Source organism: Erigeron canadensis, chromosome 3 (genome assembly GCF_010389155.1).
Source record: "Erigeron canadensis isolate Cc75 chromosome 3, C_canadensis_v1, whole genome shotgun sequence".
In the NCBI taxonomy this organism is placed as follows: domain Eukaryota; kingdom Viridiplantae; phylum Streptophyta; class Magnoliopsida; order Asterales; family Asteraceae; genus Erigeron; species Erigeron canadensis.
The window spans coordinates 37,667,708-37,687,854 of record NC_057763.1 but is presented as its reverse complement, the minus strand read 5'-3'; the positions used below and the strand labels follow the sequence as shown (position 1 = coordinate 37,687,854).

Genomic DNA, 20,147 nt, shown 5'->3' with positions numbered 1-20,147 from the left:
CGGTATTTTGTATCAATGCTAGCAAGTTTTTAGACGTATATAAACAATCATACAATCATAGAAGTGGAATGTGGCTTACAAATCCAATCAACCCAAGTGGCAAGTTTTTTGCGTTTTCTATTAAAGATCCAAAGAGTTCTCTTTCTATGGACGCATGACTGGTGGCGGTTGACAAGTTTTAAGAGATTTTTTACTAGTGTGGAAAATTAGGGTGAATGACTCAGCTGATTGATTTCCTGGCTAGCTGGGCTTTTATTTGTATGTGTACTTCCAAGATTTTCAAGGAAGGAATGAAAAAGGACATACACGATGCATCGTAAGTAGTGTTTGTTAAATTTCTTTTTATACAATTGATAATGTTTTGATACATTTTAATAGGCATTTTATGTGTGTGTGCGCGCGTGTGTGCGTGCATGTGTTTTAGTATATCTAGTAAAGTCTTCTCGAATGCATACCTTTAAAATGTCAAAAATCTCTTAAACTAAAGTTTAAAGCATCAAATGAATTGGTAAAAGCAAGCTCGAGAAAAAAGCTTTGAAAGGCATCATCATTATTAGTTGTTGGATGATTTGGAAGGCTAGGAATGACATTATTTTCAACAATATTTCGGTTAATGCAACGGAAGTCATTCAAAACATCAAATCGTTAGGTTTATTATGATAAAAAAAATAGATCGAAGCATAGAAGTATTACTTGGGGTAATTGGTGTAATTTTAACTTCTTGTAAAAATCTTGTACGATAATACCGCCGATGTTTTGCTGGGGTGAGTGTGAATGCAATACTTACTTTTCAAAAAAAAAATGAATTGGTAAAAACATTTGTTTATTTAAAGGATCGTCAACTACACAATAACGCATGGCTACTCACGCAACAGCTTTAATGTAATTTATTATAACGAGAGCAAGTACCTGCGCGTTGCGGCGGTGAGATGGTGGAGTGATATATAGTTCATAGAGTATGATAGGTTATAGGAGTTGATATGTCATAGAGTATGATAGTCAAATGCCTTAGCCGTACGGGCTTCGCCCTCGGATTTAAAAATTTGTCGAAAGTATATCGAATGACATCTCTAATGAAAGAGCATGAGATTTTAAGAACACCCATACAATTTTTATAATTTATCGATGTACGGTTTTTGAGATAAAAGATTTTGAATGAATTGGAGGAATAAATGATTTATGGAGGAGAGAGAAAAAAGATGATTGGTTGAGATTTGAAGAGAGAGAAAGGGTATTATAGTTATTTTAGATAAATATAAAATAGATAGGAGGGGCATTTTGGGAAAGTACTTAAAATCAAATATTGAAAATTTCAAGTTCAATGTTGAAAATCTAGAGAAAATCTGCTTTATAATATAGTATATAGATAGTATAGATAATATTCAGTTTCTTTTGGCTATTTAATTCTTATCATTTTCCTGTCATAAATCAATTCGTCATTCGATCAAACATAAATATGTTTTAAGTTAAGTATACATAGTTCAAACATTTTAATTTAGTACTTGGCTATTATAAGGATGCCAGGATGGTGGTAGTGGTAGGAATTTGTATACATATGGTGGCGACAGTGATTGAGAATTTGAGATGGGAATGGTGGAGACTTGTGAGTAGACATATTTTAAGAGGAGGCATATATTAAGAGGAGGGGATGGCGATGGCGCTGGCGCTGGAAGTGAATTGTAGACATATATTAAGAGGAGGCAGTGAAGGTGATGACGGTGGTGGGGACTTTGTAAATGTAAGGAGGAGGTGAAGTTGACCGAAGTGGTGGTGACTTATTGACATATTTTGGGGTGATGATTGAGAAGGTGAGCGTGGCAACTTATAATAGTAAGGCTGTATGGAGAAGGCAGTTATTTCATTAGTAGTGATGGACTGTTGGTGACTTGTAAACATAACTTGGTGGAAATGATGAAGCATACACATAATGATCATCGTGAATTCGTGATCGGCCACAACATGTGTAGCTAGCACACATATTGCAAAAGCACATACTAATTGCAACCAAAACATGGCCATATCAACAAGCCATTTCGGCTATGGTAACCGACAAATACTTAGTAATGTAATGAGAGATCTAGATGTGTTATACAATTGCAAAAATCCTTTTTTTAGTCATGTTTTATATGAGATAGTCGGTAGTCACTAACATATTGTTCATTTATTTCTTGTGATCAATGAAAGAATTGGTCAATAATATTGACATATTAAATGAAGTGGCCACAATATGAAATACTTGTAAAGACATGGCCACCTGGGTGGATATTGCATGCCTTTAATTAGCTCAACGATCAAACTACAAAGCACACATAAACTATAAGGACATGTAGTGATCAAGATTTCACTTCAGATTCATAATAGTGATTAAGCTTCGGCTTAATGTGCTAATGAAGGTAATAGATTTCCCTCTAATAGTCTAATGAGGTCAATCCATACTAGCAGGGGCGGAGCCAGGAAATTGAGTTGGTGGGGACCGAAAAGTTTTCTAAGAGGGTTGAGCGTGATACTAGTATCTTTCCGTAGCGATCCCGGTGTCATTGGTAGCGATCTCAAAATTCTCACAAAAATTGGTACTCGTACCATTCCCATTTCTCATTCGATACCATTTTCCGGTAACGAGATTTGGACAGAATCGAAACGGGTTAGTAACTTTGAAAAATATGCTTATCTCTGTTTTCTGGCGCCTTTAATTTTATTTTAGATGCATTTACTTATGAACTTATACTCCTAATTTGGTAACTTCTAAATATCTATGGTATACTTTATATTTATTGATAAAAAAAACTCAATTAAATAATTAAAGTATATTATATAAGAAAATCTTGATCACATAAACTAATGAAAGCAGCATCAAAAGATTATATTGATAAACTAAATCAAATTTAATAAAGGGTAGATTGTTAAAAGATGATAATAGAATATTATTGAATTACTTTTTTACCAACAATATTAAAGTACTTGCTTGAGAATGTAAGACACGTATGGAATTTGAGTTTTGGTTTTAACATGTGATGATGCGCTTGATGCCACGTTTAGCTATCGTTTACCCTTATCTTATTTTACTTGGTAAAATTTAGTCTGGATATTATTATATCATATACTCGTATCATATTGTTAATAAACTATATGTAAATCATAGAGAGTTGGCAGGGATCCATATACATATTAGACTGGATATTTGATTTTGGGCTACTAGGAAATCATACTTGTTGGGCTTATTAGGGGTGACCAGACACCCCCTAGTCACCCCATTCCTTCTGTCCCTGCATACTAGATATTCAAATATATACCAACGTAAGTTATTGTTTGGGTTTGTTTTGTTTTGTTTGGGGCTAGTTTTTATATGGAGTTTAAATTTATGGAATCAAAGTCGATTGAATGCAAAACGTTAATTTTATAAACTAGAAGTTATGAGGATAGAAAACTATTCATGTGCGGAATGTTGTCTCTTCTATTTAATACGGAACTAGGAAATTTGGGTCGCGCTTCAATTATTGCGATTACGTTTAGTTTACTAATACAATTACGTTAAGGTAGTTTATTAAGATTGAATCCATAACCGCTTAACTAAAAACCAATACGTGCCCGTTGGGCGGCGACAGTGACATGTTTTGCCACATAGCTGGATGTCTTTGGCGTGTAAGAAATGTAGTTGATGGTGAGAATGTGTGTTTAATGACATATGAAATATTGAAAACGCTAGCGTTCATATTATATTTTAGAATCCCACATTTTCGAGTTTAAGAAAAAAATACAAAAGCCAAATGTGAGAAAGGTATATGGAAAAACAAATGTTAGGACAAAAAACCCGAAATGATACATAATAGGAAAAATACAAAAAAGACGAAAAAAATATATAATAAGCACCAATAAACAAAAGAAAAACAAAAAGAACATAAAAAAAATATATAAGAAAACCAAGTGGTAAAAATAGAAAAGACAAAAGAAATGGTTAAAAAAGTAAAAAAGAAAATATAAAACACAAAATGAAAAGTTACAAATATGATGCAATTGTTAAATGTAAAAACATTACAAAAACACAAAAATATATAAACGAAATATATATAATAAAACTTAAAAAACATGAAATGATAAAAACCAAAAAAATGCAAGAGAAAAAAAAAAGAGGGGGTGAAAAATAAATAGGATAAAAACAAAGGGATAATTTTATAAAACCTCAATATATAAGAAAATAAAAAAAAAAAAGTAAAAGAATTGTGTTATGGGGGAAGGGGAGAGTTTCAAACTGCCAACCTCCACCCCCAAAGCCTAACACACAAACCACTCCACCAATCCATACTTTTGTTTTATAATTGTCATATATTATATTTATATTAAGAATGAAGAAAAAGACAAAAGAGTCACTATTCATTAGCCTTGGCATTAATCAAAAATATAAGAAAACAAAAAAAAAAGTAAAAGAATTGTGTTAGGGGGGGGGGGGTCGAACTGCCAACCTCCACCCCCAAAGCCTAGCACACAAACCACTCCACCAATCCATACTTTTGTTTTATAATTGTCATATATTATATTGTAATTGTAATCTCATTAAAGGCGAGGCCAATGAACAGTGTCACGTGCCACGTGGCGTGTCACACCCCACCTTAGGCGGAATCGTAGGATATGACTAAAAGATATAGCAATGGCACATGGACTTTATAATAGAGTCATACTAAATGGAATTCAAATAAATGTAAATTCCATAAACGGAAAGTCTAGGCAGCACGCCTCAAATAGCAAAGAAGTAATAATTGCAAATAGCGTTCAACGTTTCACATGCAATCTAGGAGTCCATGAAGGATCTCTTTATTGGTCTTCCTAAAGTCCATAAGCTCAATCTTCTTAAGCATTGTTATTACCTGAAAATGAATGCTCGAAAATGTCAACATAATGTTGGTGAGTTCGTAGGTTTAAAGGAATACAAATGAGTTTGCTGTGCATGATATATCAAGTTTTGGACAATAGCGTAAATATAAACATGTAGTAGCATACTAAATAATGATCAATGCCATCATAGTTATCCAACAACAAAATCCTCATCACTCCTGCCAACAACTCAATCACACATTAAATACCAACAACTACCAGCTGGAGTATAAAGTTGGTCGATAGTTATCCAATAGTCTTCAATAGATATCAACAGACATCTATTGCATCATAGAAATCAACACAAGCAAGCTAACATACACATTTCATAAGTACACGTATATGTCCAATAAACAAACTAGTTTTGGCACAGCTAGTAAAGAAATAAAAAGTGTTTTGAGTATCATTTTCCCCCAAAGAAATAAAATAAAAAGGGGCCACGAAACTCACCTCAACAAGCAAGTAGTTATGCAAATCCAACAAGGTCGCTAGAATCTACACAACATATAAATATGAACAAGTTACAATTATGGACATGGTCAAGAACCGTCCATTATAACCCGTATTTGATGAAATACACATATGGCTACTTTCAAAATATTCAAAACTGATTTGTCATATATTATTAAGTTACAAGTCACATAACTTAATATATAATATTTGTTTTACTGATTTAAGATTAAATTCTACAAGTTCATATTAACTGAAATTTTTGGTAATTTTATCTATTTTTTATTAGGATGAAACGAATGATTCAAGATTCCAAATCTTAACTACTGTTACCTTAGAGTGTTATATACTTACATGAATTTTTACATAATTTATTTGGCACGTTAACTATTTTTAAAAATTCAATGATTACAGACTAGTCAGAAAAATCACTGTTCGCACACAGAAAAGTTTTATAAAAGTTAAGGGCCTTTGAAGATTCAAAAAAATCCAATTTTTTTACTGTACAATGTTAACATCTCAAAAAAATTTCTGGAGAAAAATAATTGTCCAGTTCATAAAATCGACCAAGATATGACTATTTGAAGTCGACCAAAATCTGTTCGGAAAACTCAGCTTTGCGCAGTTTTGTTATAAAATTCGTTTGACAACCTTAAACTTCATATTTTGACACGAAACCGCTTCCACCAGAAGGTAGACTTCCTGAACTTAATTTTAGACACCAAAAACGTGACTTAACCATCTCCCATGACCAAGATACGACCTTTCAAAGTTAACAAAACGAATCTGTCCAGATTCTGAAATAACCCAAACTTACTGTTTTAAAGACTACTACAACTAATATTTATATATAAACTTTCAAATCTTTCCAACACCTAATTAAATCTGTTATTATGATTTTCATGCCTTCATAATTGGATTTCTTTTATTACATTAATTATTATGCTTCATTAAATACTTAAACTTTTAACATTAATATGATTTATACTTCAAGCTTTTGATTTAACCCTAAAAAACCCTTTCATTCATTATTATAAATTTGCCATAATATATACTCATCAAATAGGTTACTTATAAATAAAAATTAATAAAAAAATAAAAAAATATATGCTTATATATATATTAATAATTAAAAAGACTAATATATATGAAAAGAGAAGACAAGTGATTTTACCCCAAGATTGATGATCTTCTTAAGGTACCTTACAAAATAATAAAGAAAATATAATCTATAAGAATCTAAACTATAAACTTATATAGGAGATCTTTATAATAATAATGCAAATGATTTAAACTCACCAAAATTCTTTGACAAAGTGATCAAGATTCTTTTGTGTTTTGTGATGGAGCTTTGTTGGTGTTGTTCGACGGCAGGAGAAATCAAAGAGTTTGTATATTTTTTTTATTTTTTATTTTTTGTTTTGTTTAGGGTATAGTTATTATATATATATATATATATATATATATATATATATATATATGGAGATAAGTGTTTTAGTTAGTTTATGATTAGACTTAATGCATCATAAGAATTCTAATGGAATTAAAATTCCTTGTTCACCATAAATTGTTGTAATATATATATGACTAAAATTTTTTACTAAACATATGATATTTTACTATTACTATTACCATCTTACTATTTATACTAATTATATATTATTTTTATAATTATTGATTTCGTTCACTACTAAATAGCGTATACTAATTTATCAATGTCTAGAAATAAATATGACTAACAACTACAAGTCTAGAAATTACGGGGATAGTTATAGTCATCTACATTTAGGAAGATCAAATATCTCAATCCTAAACTATTGAAATTCAAGTAATAGAAATCCCATATTGGAAATGATCACCACATTTCTATGCTTGTTATACTATATAGGCATATTGACTAGTCAAGAAATTTGGAATGTAAGTTAGAGACTATAATAAATTACCAGTTTTGGTGACAGATGTCACATGGCGCTGACCGCTCTAGGGGGCTTCAATTGTTGTGTTGATATAGTTCGTTATTGTAGTCTAAATGCGTTGAACCTACTTGAAGAAACCAAAAATGAAAAAAACTTTTTGACGTTGACCGTTAACTTTCCGTCAGCGACCATTGAAAACTATGTGCTTTATATGTGCTTATGTTAATTAAATGATTAACATGAGATATGTGTTAAAGTGATTTAAAGTAATGAAATTAATGTTGATAATGCTTTATGAAGTCAATTAGTGTTCCCGGTAAGATATAAGAGTTGTTAAGTGTTCACGGTTGCGTTAAACGAGTCGTAAAAGGCCGAAACGAGTTTTAACGAAGTACGAGGGCCTAGATGTAAAGTTTTTAAAGTTTCCCCAGTATATATATGTCCTATTGGACGACCTAAAGGCTGGAGAAACATATCAAAACCCTAGAAAAGTATTTCACACAAAAACTAAGTTAAATCTTCAAGTTATCGTCGATTTCGGGGGATTTCGGAAGGGTTTTTGCTTGGTTTTCAATCCGTTGATTAACCCTACAGGTATGATATCATCAATTGATTGTTGATTAAGTTTTAAAGTAGGTTTTGTCCCTGTAGATTCGACCATGAGGGTTGGGGTTGTTGGAAGTTGATGTTTTCGGTTAAAAATGGCGTTTTCGTGAGAAAAATCATTAATAGAGTTGATTAACTATGTCAAGATGCAAACTTTAATGTTTAATAATGTTGTTTATATGTAAATAAGTGAATCCCAGGTGTTTAATTAGATCCATGTGTGTTCACTCGTGTTTTTGAATCAAACGTTGTGGTTTCGGGTCGTTTTGATGATCAAAAAGAGGGATTCATTTATGCAATTGATTCAGGGATCAATTGGTGTTTTCAATGAGTCATTAAGGTCTTATTTTAAGTGTATTTGATGTCCATAAGACCTGGAGATGTGTTAAAGTCGTTTGGGATGTGTTTGGTTAGGTTTTGGACTTGTTTTTCACGTCTGGTCGTCGTGACTCCCGTTACGGTTGTGTAACTCCCGTTAGCTGGGTAATTGCGATAACACCTCCACTGTAACTCTCGTTACAAATATTCATAACTCCCGTTAGGGATTGATTTTGTTAACATTTCTAAACGACCATAACTTTTGAACCGTAACTCTGTTTTTGACAAATAAGCTATCCACGGAATCGTGAGAGAGTCTACTTTCTAATGATAGTTATTTTAAAAGATGATGATGATGTCAAGTTTTTAGAAAGGTTAGTTTAGTGAATGAATGTCGAGTTTCGTCGAGTTATGTAAGCTCTAAAGCATTAATCGAACCTCCGATGCATCAAGTTTTGTCATGGGTCATATTTATAGGTATCTATACCTGAGTTATGACCATAAGTAAGTGGATATTTCATTAGCTAATTATGTCGCTTAATGGTTATAGGTAGTCGGAATACATGCAAAGCTCGATAACTTACGTTATCATTTATTGCGCTCTTCAACGAGGTAAGATACATAACTTTGTCACGCTGGAGGCACAACAAAATGTGGTTTTCTATAAATAACCTCTTAATCGGATTATCTTATGTGTGTTGGGTTTTCCGGGTTATGCGGGAGGTTATGTGGTAATATATGCATGTTGAAATGATTTATGTTGATATGATGACGTTTAAAGTAGAAGTATATATGTGCATATGAAGTATGATGCTTATAATGACGTTGCTATGATATGTTTAAGATATGTATTGTTGATAATGTCGTTGATATGCCTTAATGTTTATATGTGATGGTTTGTATGTGGGACTTAAGTATGACATGTCTAGTTCACTAGATACACGTGGGAATTGCTATGAGTTGTGCACGTTAGTGGGGTTAAACGTTAAAGTAGATGTGGGATTACATAGGTAATGAATATACCTAATGTTAAAGTAAAGTGTGAAATGTGGAAAATCGTTCTAGCCTTAGTGTTAGTTCGTAAAAGTAAGAAAGATAAATACGGGGGAAATGCTATAGCTAAATACGTGAGATTGACGTGGGAAGTGTTAAGCTTAACCCGTACTAGTTGTAATGCTAGTGCGTAAGACGTGAGAAATCGTGCTAGATGTAATGCTAGTGCGTAAGACGTGGGAAATCGTGCTAGTTGTAATGCTAGTGCGTAAGACATGGGAAATCATGCTAGTTGTAAAGCTAGTGCGTAATATGTAAAGATGTAAGACGTGAGAATAAGTCGATTAAGATAGATATATGAATATGTGAGAAAGATGTACATGTAATTTAAGACGTGGGATTACAAGGTGACGTGGGATTTAATAAGATGTGTTGAGACGTGTGATAAGTCGATTAAGATAGATATGTGAATATGTGAGAAAGATGTACATGTAATTTAAGACGTGGGATTACAAGGTGACGTGGGATTTAATAAGATGTGTTGAGACGTGTGATAAGAACGATGCATAGGCACAATTAGGAGTATATGTCCTACATGTGCTATGCATATATGTGCGATATGTTTATGTGTGATATGTACGACGTAAGATGAAGTCGTTTAAGCTGATTAAGATGATAATAAGATATGTGTGGAAGAAGTATATGTGCTTTACTTTGTGAGACCACCATGTGACGTGAGAATATGTGCTAATATGAATACGTGTGACAAGTTTATGCGTGATATGCCAAGATATGATATGAAGTTACGTTTAAGTGGTAAGTCTATGTTGATATGATATAAGATACTCATTAAGATGTGGGTATATGATAATATGATGTATATGTTGATATGAAATGAAATGTGATGCAATGTGGGAAAAGGGAAGTATGGGTTGATCTATGATAGTTGTGAATGAAGTGTAATATGATCATGTTTTGATAAGTAAGATATGACGAAGTTTTATGAAAGTAAAATGAAGAACGTTTTATTTAAATGTGTGTATCTTACTTAGCTAATTTTATTAGCTAACACTTGCTTTTATGAAAATGTTGTGTCCTTCAGGATAAGCAGGTTTGAGCTAGGAAAGGATTAGCTCGGTTAGATTGGTAGATGCAATAAAGAAGACTAACATAGTTTGTTGAATGCTTAGACTTCCCCTTTTAGCCTTATGTCTTGGCTACTTTCGTTCATGATTTATGAACACGTATTAATGATGGCATTTATGTTGGTGCCATAATTTGGATTTCATTATATTGTTTTGATGATGCACGTCAGTAACACCATTTTATAAAGGTATCATCCGGTTACGGATGGAGCAGTTTTAAAGTGATCCTTTTCCGCTACTTTTTAAACGCCGTTTGACAAAGTTTTTGAAATCCAGGTTTTTAAAATGACGGGTGTTACACAACATAAAAAAAAAGCTCGCTCTAAAATTACAACGGCGGTTTGCACTTTCAGCCGGACTAAGAAACACTTGAGTTGAATCATACATTCACGTAATAACACGGTACCACTACTTAACCAACGTTTTTTTCTAATGTCTCACTGCATCTTACGGGTACAAGGCTAGTAAGTTTATACGACTTTGGTAAAGATATGTTAACAATTTTTGTGATATATTAATGTTCACAAGAATGTCAAATGTGGTTGTAAATTTTGAATAAAAATTTTATGTTATCGGAAACTCAAAGCTGTTTAAATACTCGTCAATTTTTGAATCTATCCCACGAACTGATAATTTTTTGTTCAAATCCTCCTATTTCAAACATAAGAGTTTTATTTTATTACTGTACAACATAGGAGAACACCAAAAATTGTGCATATGAAAAAAAAAAAAAAAAAAGTACACCATAGGAGAAAACCAAAAATTGTGCATATCTATAATCCCATATTTCCTTATAAAAATGACTGAGTTTAAGAAATTCAGGCATTAATTTTGTTCCCAAAATATCCCTACTTTATTTTTAAAGTTTCAAACTTACCCTTTCACGCAAAAAAAAAAACCACACATCCTAGAAATACATATCCACGCAAACAAAAAACTCACCGGTGTCTTTCTGATGCCGCCGACGCCAGAATCAAATCCCCATCGGTGTCTTTTTTTTTGTTTTTCTTTCATGTTTCATATGCGATCACCATAAAACCGCCGTAATGTGCGGACACCGGGCTAGTGAAAAGAAAAAAGAAAGGGAATGAACTTGTAACAAAATCCGAACCCATCAAACATCAAATGAATATCACACCGCCCGCCATTTTCAACCGAATTTAACTTCCCTCACATTGTCACCGCCGCCATTATCATCTGACACCAAATCCCTAATTCCCTAATCAACAAAATGTCAAACCAAGAACCACAAATCATAACAAACAAACAAGAAATGAGAAATTGGTCAAGAAACATAAGATCACAAGGAAAAACAATTGGGTTTGTACCAACAATGGGCTATCTTCATCAAGGCCATCTTTCTTTAATCAAACAAGCCCAAAAACACACACAACACATAGTAGTCTCAATCTATGTAAACCCAGGTCAGTTTTCACAAACTGAAGATCTTTCAACATACCCATCTGATATTTTAGGCGATATCGAAAAATTGAAGTCATTTGGTGGTGTTGATGTTGTTTTTAGTCCAAGAAATTTGTATGATTATGGTGAAAGTGAAAAAGGGGTGGTTAAAAATAGTGAAAAAGATGGAAAGATTGTGTCTTTTTTGGAAGGTGAAGGTGTAAAGCATGAAACTTGGATTAGAGTTGAAACTCTTGAAAAGGGTATGTGTGGGATGAGTAGGCCTGTGTTTTTTAGAGGTGTGGCTACTATTGTTGCTAAGTTGTTTAATATTGTTGAACCTGATGTTGCGATTTTTGGGAAGAAAGATTACCAGCAGTGGCGAGTTATTCAACGAATGGTAAGTTAGTTTTCGGGTTTTTTGATTTCCTTATTTGTATCATTGTATGTTTGAAGGTTTGGTTGTTAATTATGTTGATACTTTGGTTTAGATTGTGTTTAGAAATGTGTTGTTGAGTGTGGGTGGACTACTAACTTATTGAATTTCTTTCTGATTTTCGTTTGTTTGAAGCTCAAATTGTTGTGAATTATGATTATATTATGCGATAACTTGTTGTTAGATATGAGGTTTCAGTGTGAGTGACTTTCTCATATACATGCTCTGATCCAAATTTTCCTTTCTGATTCATTTATTTGGAGAACAGTTATTTATTTGCAAAAAACAATAGGATATGATTCCGAAAAAGTTGATCACTTATATGTGTGTGATGTCAACCATGGTATGAAGATGATTTTAGAAGTCATGCCTCAATTTGATTAGACAAATCTGATCGTTGTTATGGATGGATATATGACCAAAAAAGTGATCTCATTATGAACAATGTGCTAGTAGGTTCGAGATCTTGATTTTGGTGTTAAAGTGATTGGTTCCGAGTTGATGCGAGATGAAGATGGCTTGGCAATGAGCTCTCGCAACGTGCATCTTTCACCACAAGAGAGGGAACAGGTTTGTGGGTCCAATTCATTTTCAGTCGTATAATATTTCTATTATCTGGTCCCCATAAGAAATTGAAAGATGGGTCCTTATATTGGATTCTACAAAAAAGATGAAATGAAACTCACTTGATCAGAATAAAATTTCTATAAATGAGTGCAAGACTATAGATGGTTCCTGAATGAATAGGACCGGTAGGCCCTAGCTAGTTGACGCTACATGAGAAATGAAGCATGAAACTGGAGATAACTAGGTACCAAATTTATTGTTGTCGACTGGAAAGGCCGATTTAAAGACTCATTGAACTGTCATATCTGGCTTATTCATTAGAACCAAAAATAACTTTAGTATGTAAAAGAAACGCCACACTATGTAAGAATGTTCAGTTTTGGAAAAAAGATTTGTGTAGCATGATGGTTCTTTCTTCGCATAACTATTCCAGATTTGCCCAAGGATGCCAATTCTTTCAAATGGTCACGTCTTCTGTCTTATTTACAAGAATGAAAGTTTATTTCCAACAAAAAAACAATTACAGTAATTGAATAAAGTTTTATAGGTTGATCTTTCCTTAAAGAACCATATTTGTTTACAAATATCTCTAATTAGTTTGTTGTATTTTGCACTAGTTTGTATTGTGGTTGTATAATCATTTAAACTTGTAATGTGATTTATGAATTGTTAAACGAATTTCTTCGAAACATTGCAGGCATTGTCAATAAGCAGGTCTTTATTCGAAGCCAAATTGGCTGCCAAAAATGGCAAAAGTATTTGCAGTGAATTGAGAAGATCAGTGATTGAAAGTATAGAAGCAGCAGGTGGCAAAATTGATTATGTTGAGGTGAGACATTGAGAGTACCTTCATGTGATAAAACCAATGCATCTAAATTTTGTAAACACAAAATAAACCTATGAATTGACACTAAGTTTCATGGATTGATGTATTAACAATCCCCATCGGTATTAGTTGCTTAGGGCATAAGGATACGACCAAGATATTATATGTGCCTAACTCCTTTAAGTACATTTTAGTTGTCAAACTGAATACTTTACAAATTCTCAATCAGTTCATTTATTAGATTACTAGATGTTTCTCAATCAGTTTTTCACTTTTTCTTAACATCAAGGTATATTTTTCTTGTCGGCCATGAAAAAGTTGTCATGCAAAAAATTTAATTGTACCAAAACAGTGTAGTATGAAACCCTTAATTTATTTTGATCATGTTCTTTTAAGTTTAATATGATGTCTTTATGCATTTACTTGATATTGTAAGGCCCTGCTTATCTCTTAATTTGCTTAAGAAGCTGCACACAGTACTTTGTTCAGTGTAATTCTATGCTTCTTGTGGTTATGTTGGACTGATGGCATTTGATGAATCATGGAGTTATCTTTCGTGTTTGGAGTGCAGATTGTGGATCAAGAAAGTCTAGAATCAGTTGAACAGATTAAGAGTGGGGTAGTTATATGTGTTGCTGCATGGTTTGGGAAGGTGAGGTTGATAGACAACATCGAAATTGATGTATCATAGTAGTCACAACATTACATTTGTACACCCACCCAGCTATTTGTTTTGTCATATTGGTGGTCTTGGCGTTGGCAGTGAAAGCCGTTGACTACAAGATTGTAAAACTGGCTTTAATAATGCCATCAGCAGCTGTGTGTGTGAAAATGCTTTAAAGTTTCTAGTGTTAAACGGTTAAAGATTTTGCTTTATTGATTTGACGAATGCAATATAATGAGTTGTTCAATTTTATCAAAGTAGCTCATGCTCACACTATTCAACAAATCTACTTTTGGTTTTGTAACAAAGGGACACACATCACCTAACATAATGCTGCTTTGAACAATTGAACTTGAACACAGATTGTGTATTTTCAGAAGCCACTTTGTTTAAGGTCAAAGTTACATACTTACATGTATTAATCCTAAATCACTCTTCATTTAATATCATAAAGTTAGAGTCATCAAGAATGAGCAAAAAGATTACTTTTGTGCATATATAGACAAAACTTGGAACTAACAATGATACCACTAACTTGCATACGCACACTATCCACAAGACCACAACTATTCTCAGCAAAGAAAAAATGCAATTTGACCAAACAGCAATCAAAATTCAAAAGTGTTCCTGATATGTATACCAAAAAGTACATACAGCTACAAGCTATACAAACATCTCAAAATATTATAATTCATGAAAAATTCCATCCAGACAAAAAGAAGAAATATATTAGTAAAGAAAAAAATATAATGAAATAACCAATCATCGTAGGAACAGTGTTTTCTAATTCATGAACAAGCATCACTTGCCACAGTTGAAGCCGCCACAAACAGATAGAACTATGATCAGAATCAAGGCGATAATGATTCCCAGGACGATCAACTTTATCTTCATATTTTGCAACCACATCTTCCTTCTCATCTGAGTCCCCTGTGTCCTAAAATCTTGTGCCTGCAACATACCATCAAAACCATCTTAATCCAATGCGTTCCCGCATTACTATCACACAAAGCAAACGAGTTTCACTCTTTTTACAGCTTATGTTCTATATTAGATGTCATCCGACTCAAATTGGAACAGTGTTTGTTGTGTTTATCGTGTTGAGTTTTGTGATTTACTTGTTTGTGTTAAGTTGCATTCTTCAAACTACAGATGTGTTTAAACTGATCATGACACAAATAATACATATTTCATCCCACCAACTACCACCTAATTGGAAAGAGCTATTTTAAAAATGGGAAGTGATATTCGTACCATGTATTTTGATATTTCCACCACAATCATGTAATACTAACTTGTACTATCTGTTATATATATGTTGTATACAGTGGTAGATATATATCAAAAAAGAATGCATTAATATCACCTCCCTTTCAAACTTGACAAAGAAAGAGAACTTGAAAATAATTCATTTTTCATTTATGCAACATGACATCCTAAAAGAAAAAGGGAAAAAAAATGCATACAGGTTCTAACAAATGGATCTTTTGTACCTAATCTATAAAAAAGTGCAGTTTATTTTAAAGACAAGATATACAAGTACAGATTATGAGTTGCCTTGCCTTAGAGAAATAAATTAGACACGGATGTATTTTAAATGGTACATCGGTCTCAAACAAGATTTTGGTAGAAGAAGTGTTAAAAAAGAAAATATGCATCTATAAGTTGAAAGTCACTGCTTTAGATTATTACTGTATGCACAATTTGAGGGGAAAGCGTGTTCGCATGTGCAACCATGTGATTTTTCTTCATATTTAGATAAACATGCAATTCCATTTATAGATAGATATTCTTGGTGTAAAGATAATCTTTAAGTACATCACTTTTTTTAAAAAAATGAAACTTATTGCTTTATACGGACAACAACTTTTGGGAAAAATGAGTGTCTATGCTATAAGCACAAGCATGTGGATTTCTTCATTTTTAGAGAAACAAGTATGAATATACTAACGGCTAACCTGATCGCGAAGGTTCTCTGTTTTATTCACCAGAATCTCAATCTTCTCGCCACGATCAAGAACCTACAATACATACTCAAACAATAACTTACAAAATGGTACAACAACTTCATGTCCTATATAAATTTGACATGCCAAGTGCATAAAGGAATGTGCGTTTCAAATCATTTGACAGATGTAACTATCAAGCCTTACCTTCTCAATGTTTTCCATCATGACCCCTTTGACTTCTGAAACCTGAGCTTTCACCTTTGAAAGCTTACTGATCTCTTCTGGATGATCCACACAATACTGCATCTGTTCCTTCAGCTTGGAGCTGATAATATAAAAAAAAGAGTAAATATAACTAAAAGTCTAATACTATACGTATGTAAAAGAAAATGCAAAATGGGAGTACAAGTATACCCAAATTCTTTGTTGAGACTGTTGGCAGTAGCTGTTGCAGCTTTCCCACCACCATATTTCTTGGTAAAGTCCTCCTTGATGCGCTCAAGAAAAGCAATGGGAATCTGTCTACCAACGGATTCAACCGCAACAACACAGTATGCTTCATACACAGAGAAGATGATGTTAGTTAAATTGAGATGGAGAGAATCAAGAAGATTGCTCGAATCTTAGAACATAAGTCAAACAACGAACACAAAGAAGAGATAATGTATGTCCAAAGAAATTAGCTGCAAGGTTAATTAAAACTTCAAAAGTGCAGATCCCAGATATGTAAGTAAAACAAGAAAGATACATCACTTGCTCTTCAAATAAACATGCCCATGACATAAGACCCATTCAAATATATCTGAAGTCTGATATATCCAATGCTCTCATCCCTCAAGCACATACTCTTAGTCAAGTGATTCCACTAAACCAGGCATCAAGTGGTTAACACTTACAGGTTTATATATGCACAAGGAATAACAGTATATAATGCTTTTGAACTATATGATAAAGCCATTTACTATTGAATGTGACTGCAAATAACTTAAAAAAATAACAAGATATAAGGATCCACACTTCCACCATATATAATGCTTTTGAACTATATGATAAAGCCATTTACTATTGAATGTGACTGCAAATAACTTAAAAAAATAACAAGATATAAGGATCCACACTTCCACCATATCTATATACTTATATTGTTAAGCTATCAAACTATCAAAAATAGCTCACTTACTGAACAAGTACATCAATTTCCAATACATATAGGCTCAAACTACAATAACGATGCACTTATCAATAAGCAATTACATATGTCTCATAACAGCTCTGTTAATATGAAGCTTTGAAGCCGACAAATGGCTGTTTTATACATTTATAATCACACAGGTTACAGCATGACTATTACACACAGAAAAAGTCATTAAGGAAGTGTCAAATAAGGTATTAGCCGTTATTAAAAAAAAAATGTTCTAGAACACTAAAACAATCATCATTAAAAACAAACACTAGCCAACTCAAAATTCAGAAACTTATTGCCAATACAAGATAGTAAGTTACAGCAGTACAAATATCTTCTAGATGTTATACATCATATACCTTACAAATAAATTACATAACAGCATTTGGCTAATTGGCATTGCCTGCAAATGAAAATGCTTTGAAAAAAATATAGCATCACTTTCACAGCGTACAGGGAACTAAAAGTTAGAAAGCTGTAATTTCTTACAACAGATAAAGCTCAAATGTTTAAAAACAAACAAGATAGTTCCTAAAGATAGATCAAATGATACTAGTCATCTATCTATAAACTCTAGAAAAGAGGGCTCACTGCCTCGTACTATCATGAATGACAGATAGTGTCGGCCTATTCTATTAAAAGGTCTATCTTCGGGCCTAAGTATCATTTCTCTGCTCAAATGACATTTACCATAAATATTAAAGACGAGGGGCCCACTTCCTCAGACTATCATGGATGAAACAAAATACTATCCGGCCAATATTAATGTTTATCTTTAGGCTTAAGTTTCATTGTCTGCAAATAAAGACAAGTGTTAACCTTTACCTCTAAGATTAACCAAATCTAGACATTATGATTCACAATTAATATCTTCAGGGAGCACATGCTATGAAACCTTACATTTAAAGCTAGCTAGCTAAGAAACTATGTACGTGCTAGATTCAGATTCAGAGTTTAACCGAAGTAACTGCCACACATGCACCTAAGATCCAAACTTAATCCGTAACACTAGTTAAATACTCATTGCCATTAGTTATATAATTTTTATAGCAACGATCAAATTAAACCAACAGGATCATCATAGTCTACAAAAATAATCATGAAACACAATTCAAAACAAGCACATATAAGCATCGATATACATAAATCACTAACTAAACCTATCAATAAACTGTTGAACGGAGCAAGTTTTCCCCATTCAGGTTACCCGGGGAAGGCGAATCTTTTTTACTCACTTGTACATGACCTATTTCCGAACCTGTCCTTGTCCACCTCTAGTTTTGTACCTAACGTGATTCGAACCTAAGACCTCTTGTAGAGAGGTTCAGGATGAGAACCACAAGGCCACCTTGGAGGTCATTTATAAAACCTATTGATCCGGTAAGAATATATAGGTATCCAAAACAGCATCGATATACTATATGACAACATATATAATGATATAAACAATCAAATAAACTAAGTTTCCAGCTCATTATATTATTATTTCCAACTAGCATGATCACTTTAAAAAATTAAAATGAGATCCAGCACGTGTGTAAATATATATATATATATATATATATATATATATATATATATATATATAAACACGCAAAATCACACACACACACACATACATATATAACACATACATAAGCATAGATGTAAATTTAACTAGGCATCAAGTAACAAAATATAAGTACGTATAAGAATAACATAATGAAATATACATATACAAATATATGTATATATATTGAATCATAAATGATGATAAAAATAGATCAGATCGGACTCACTGAATCCTTCTTCAACAAGGTAGTTAAACGTATGGCCATCGCAGTTGTACGTGAACTTGTTGTTAGTCGCCGGAAGCTTCTGGAGACATTGACCAGCAATTAAAGTGAAATTACCGGTGAATTCCGTATATTCAGCTAAAACCACAGTTCCTCTAGCTACAAAACTGTAGATCAACGACTGTTGTCCCATTGTTAGCTAATGATTTCGTTTTCCGGTCACTGTAAAACACTACGGCGGCGGCGGCGCGTGTTGTTGAGATTTAATGGAACGGAGGGTGCGTGACGGTGAGAATGTTAATGAGAGAGAGATTTGAAGGGGGGGTTTTAGAGAGAGAAAGTGGGGAAAAAAAATTGGATTTGGATGAAAGAAAAAGAAGGGGGGTTTTTGTTGACGCTGTGGTTGAGTAGATTCCGGGAAATTACGGAAATGCCACGCGGTGTCCGTGTTTTGAATTTTCACATCCACATTCATTTTTATTTTTTATTTTTATTTTTTTGCGTTTTTTAAGGTAAACAGTGATGAGGTTTACAACTTTTCGTGAGTTGTACAAACTCGAAATCAATTTGGGTTTTGATCAAGTCGAGCTCGAAATAATTATACGTATAGTATACTCAAGTTAAAAACAATGAGGAAAATACATAATAAGTAATACTAAAATATTGTTGAAACATCACTTTGATTGGAGTGTATGGAGAGTAAAACCTATGTTTATTAGATGAGGTCGTTTTTGGAGTTCATTTGTCTTTACAGGTCGGGTCGAGTCGAGTCCTCGAGGCATGGTTGGGACTACATAAAAACACTACAAAGTGAAAACCGATAGTTTGGCCTTCGTTGGTTGAGAATTTTTCTCGTGTATGGTACTCGTAGTTAATGTTTCAAAAAAATTCTTGAGTCTAGTTGACTTGTGTAATTATTCTTGACTAGTCTTGTAATTGTATTCTTCGCGCAAATAGTATCTTGTTAGTTTGCCACTTATAATAATATACATTATTTTTGCAAAAAAAAAAATTAATTGTTGAAAGATGGAATATTTTTTTCTCCAAAATTC

General features: G+C 33.0%; 2 protein-coding genes across 2 annotated transcripts; one reads left to right on the top strand and one right to left on the bottom strand.

Moving 5' to 3' along the window:
• The first annotated feature begins 11,413 nt into the window (after positions 1-11,413).
• On the top strand, positions 11,414-14,400 carry LOC122593003 (pantoate--beta-alanine ligase). Its single transcript, XM_043765335.1, has 4 exons — positions 11,414-12,095; positions 12,588-12,701; positions 13,396-13,527; positions 14,096-14,400. The coding sequence occupies exons 1-4, from the start codon at positions 11,526-11,528 to the stop codon at positions 14,213-14,215; spliced, it is 936 nt and encodes a 311-aa protein (XP_043621270.1). The 5' UTR covers positions 11,414-11,525; the 3' UTR covers positions 14,216-14,400.
• A 402-nt stretch (positions 14,401-14,802) lies between these two features.
• On the bottom strand, positions 14,803-19,451 carry LOC122593799 (vesicle-associated membrane protein 722). Its single transcript, XM_043766250.1, has 5 exons — positions 19,099-19,451; positions 16,552-16,693; positions 16,342-16,462; positions 16,147-16,209; positions 14,803-15,139 (listed from the first exon to the last, which is right to left on the bottom strand). The coding sequence occupies exons 1-5, from the start codon at positions 19,286-19,288 to the stop codon at positions 14,990-14,992; spliced, it is 666 nt and encodes a 221-aa protein (XP_043622185.1). The 5' UTR covers positions 19,289-19,451; the 3' UTR covers positions 14,803-14,989.
• Positions 19,452-20,147: the final 696 nt, after the last annotated feature.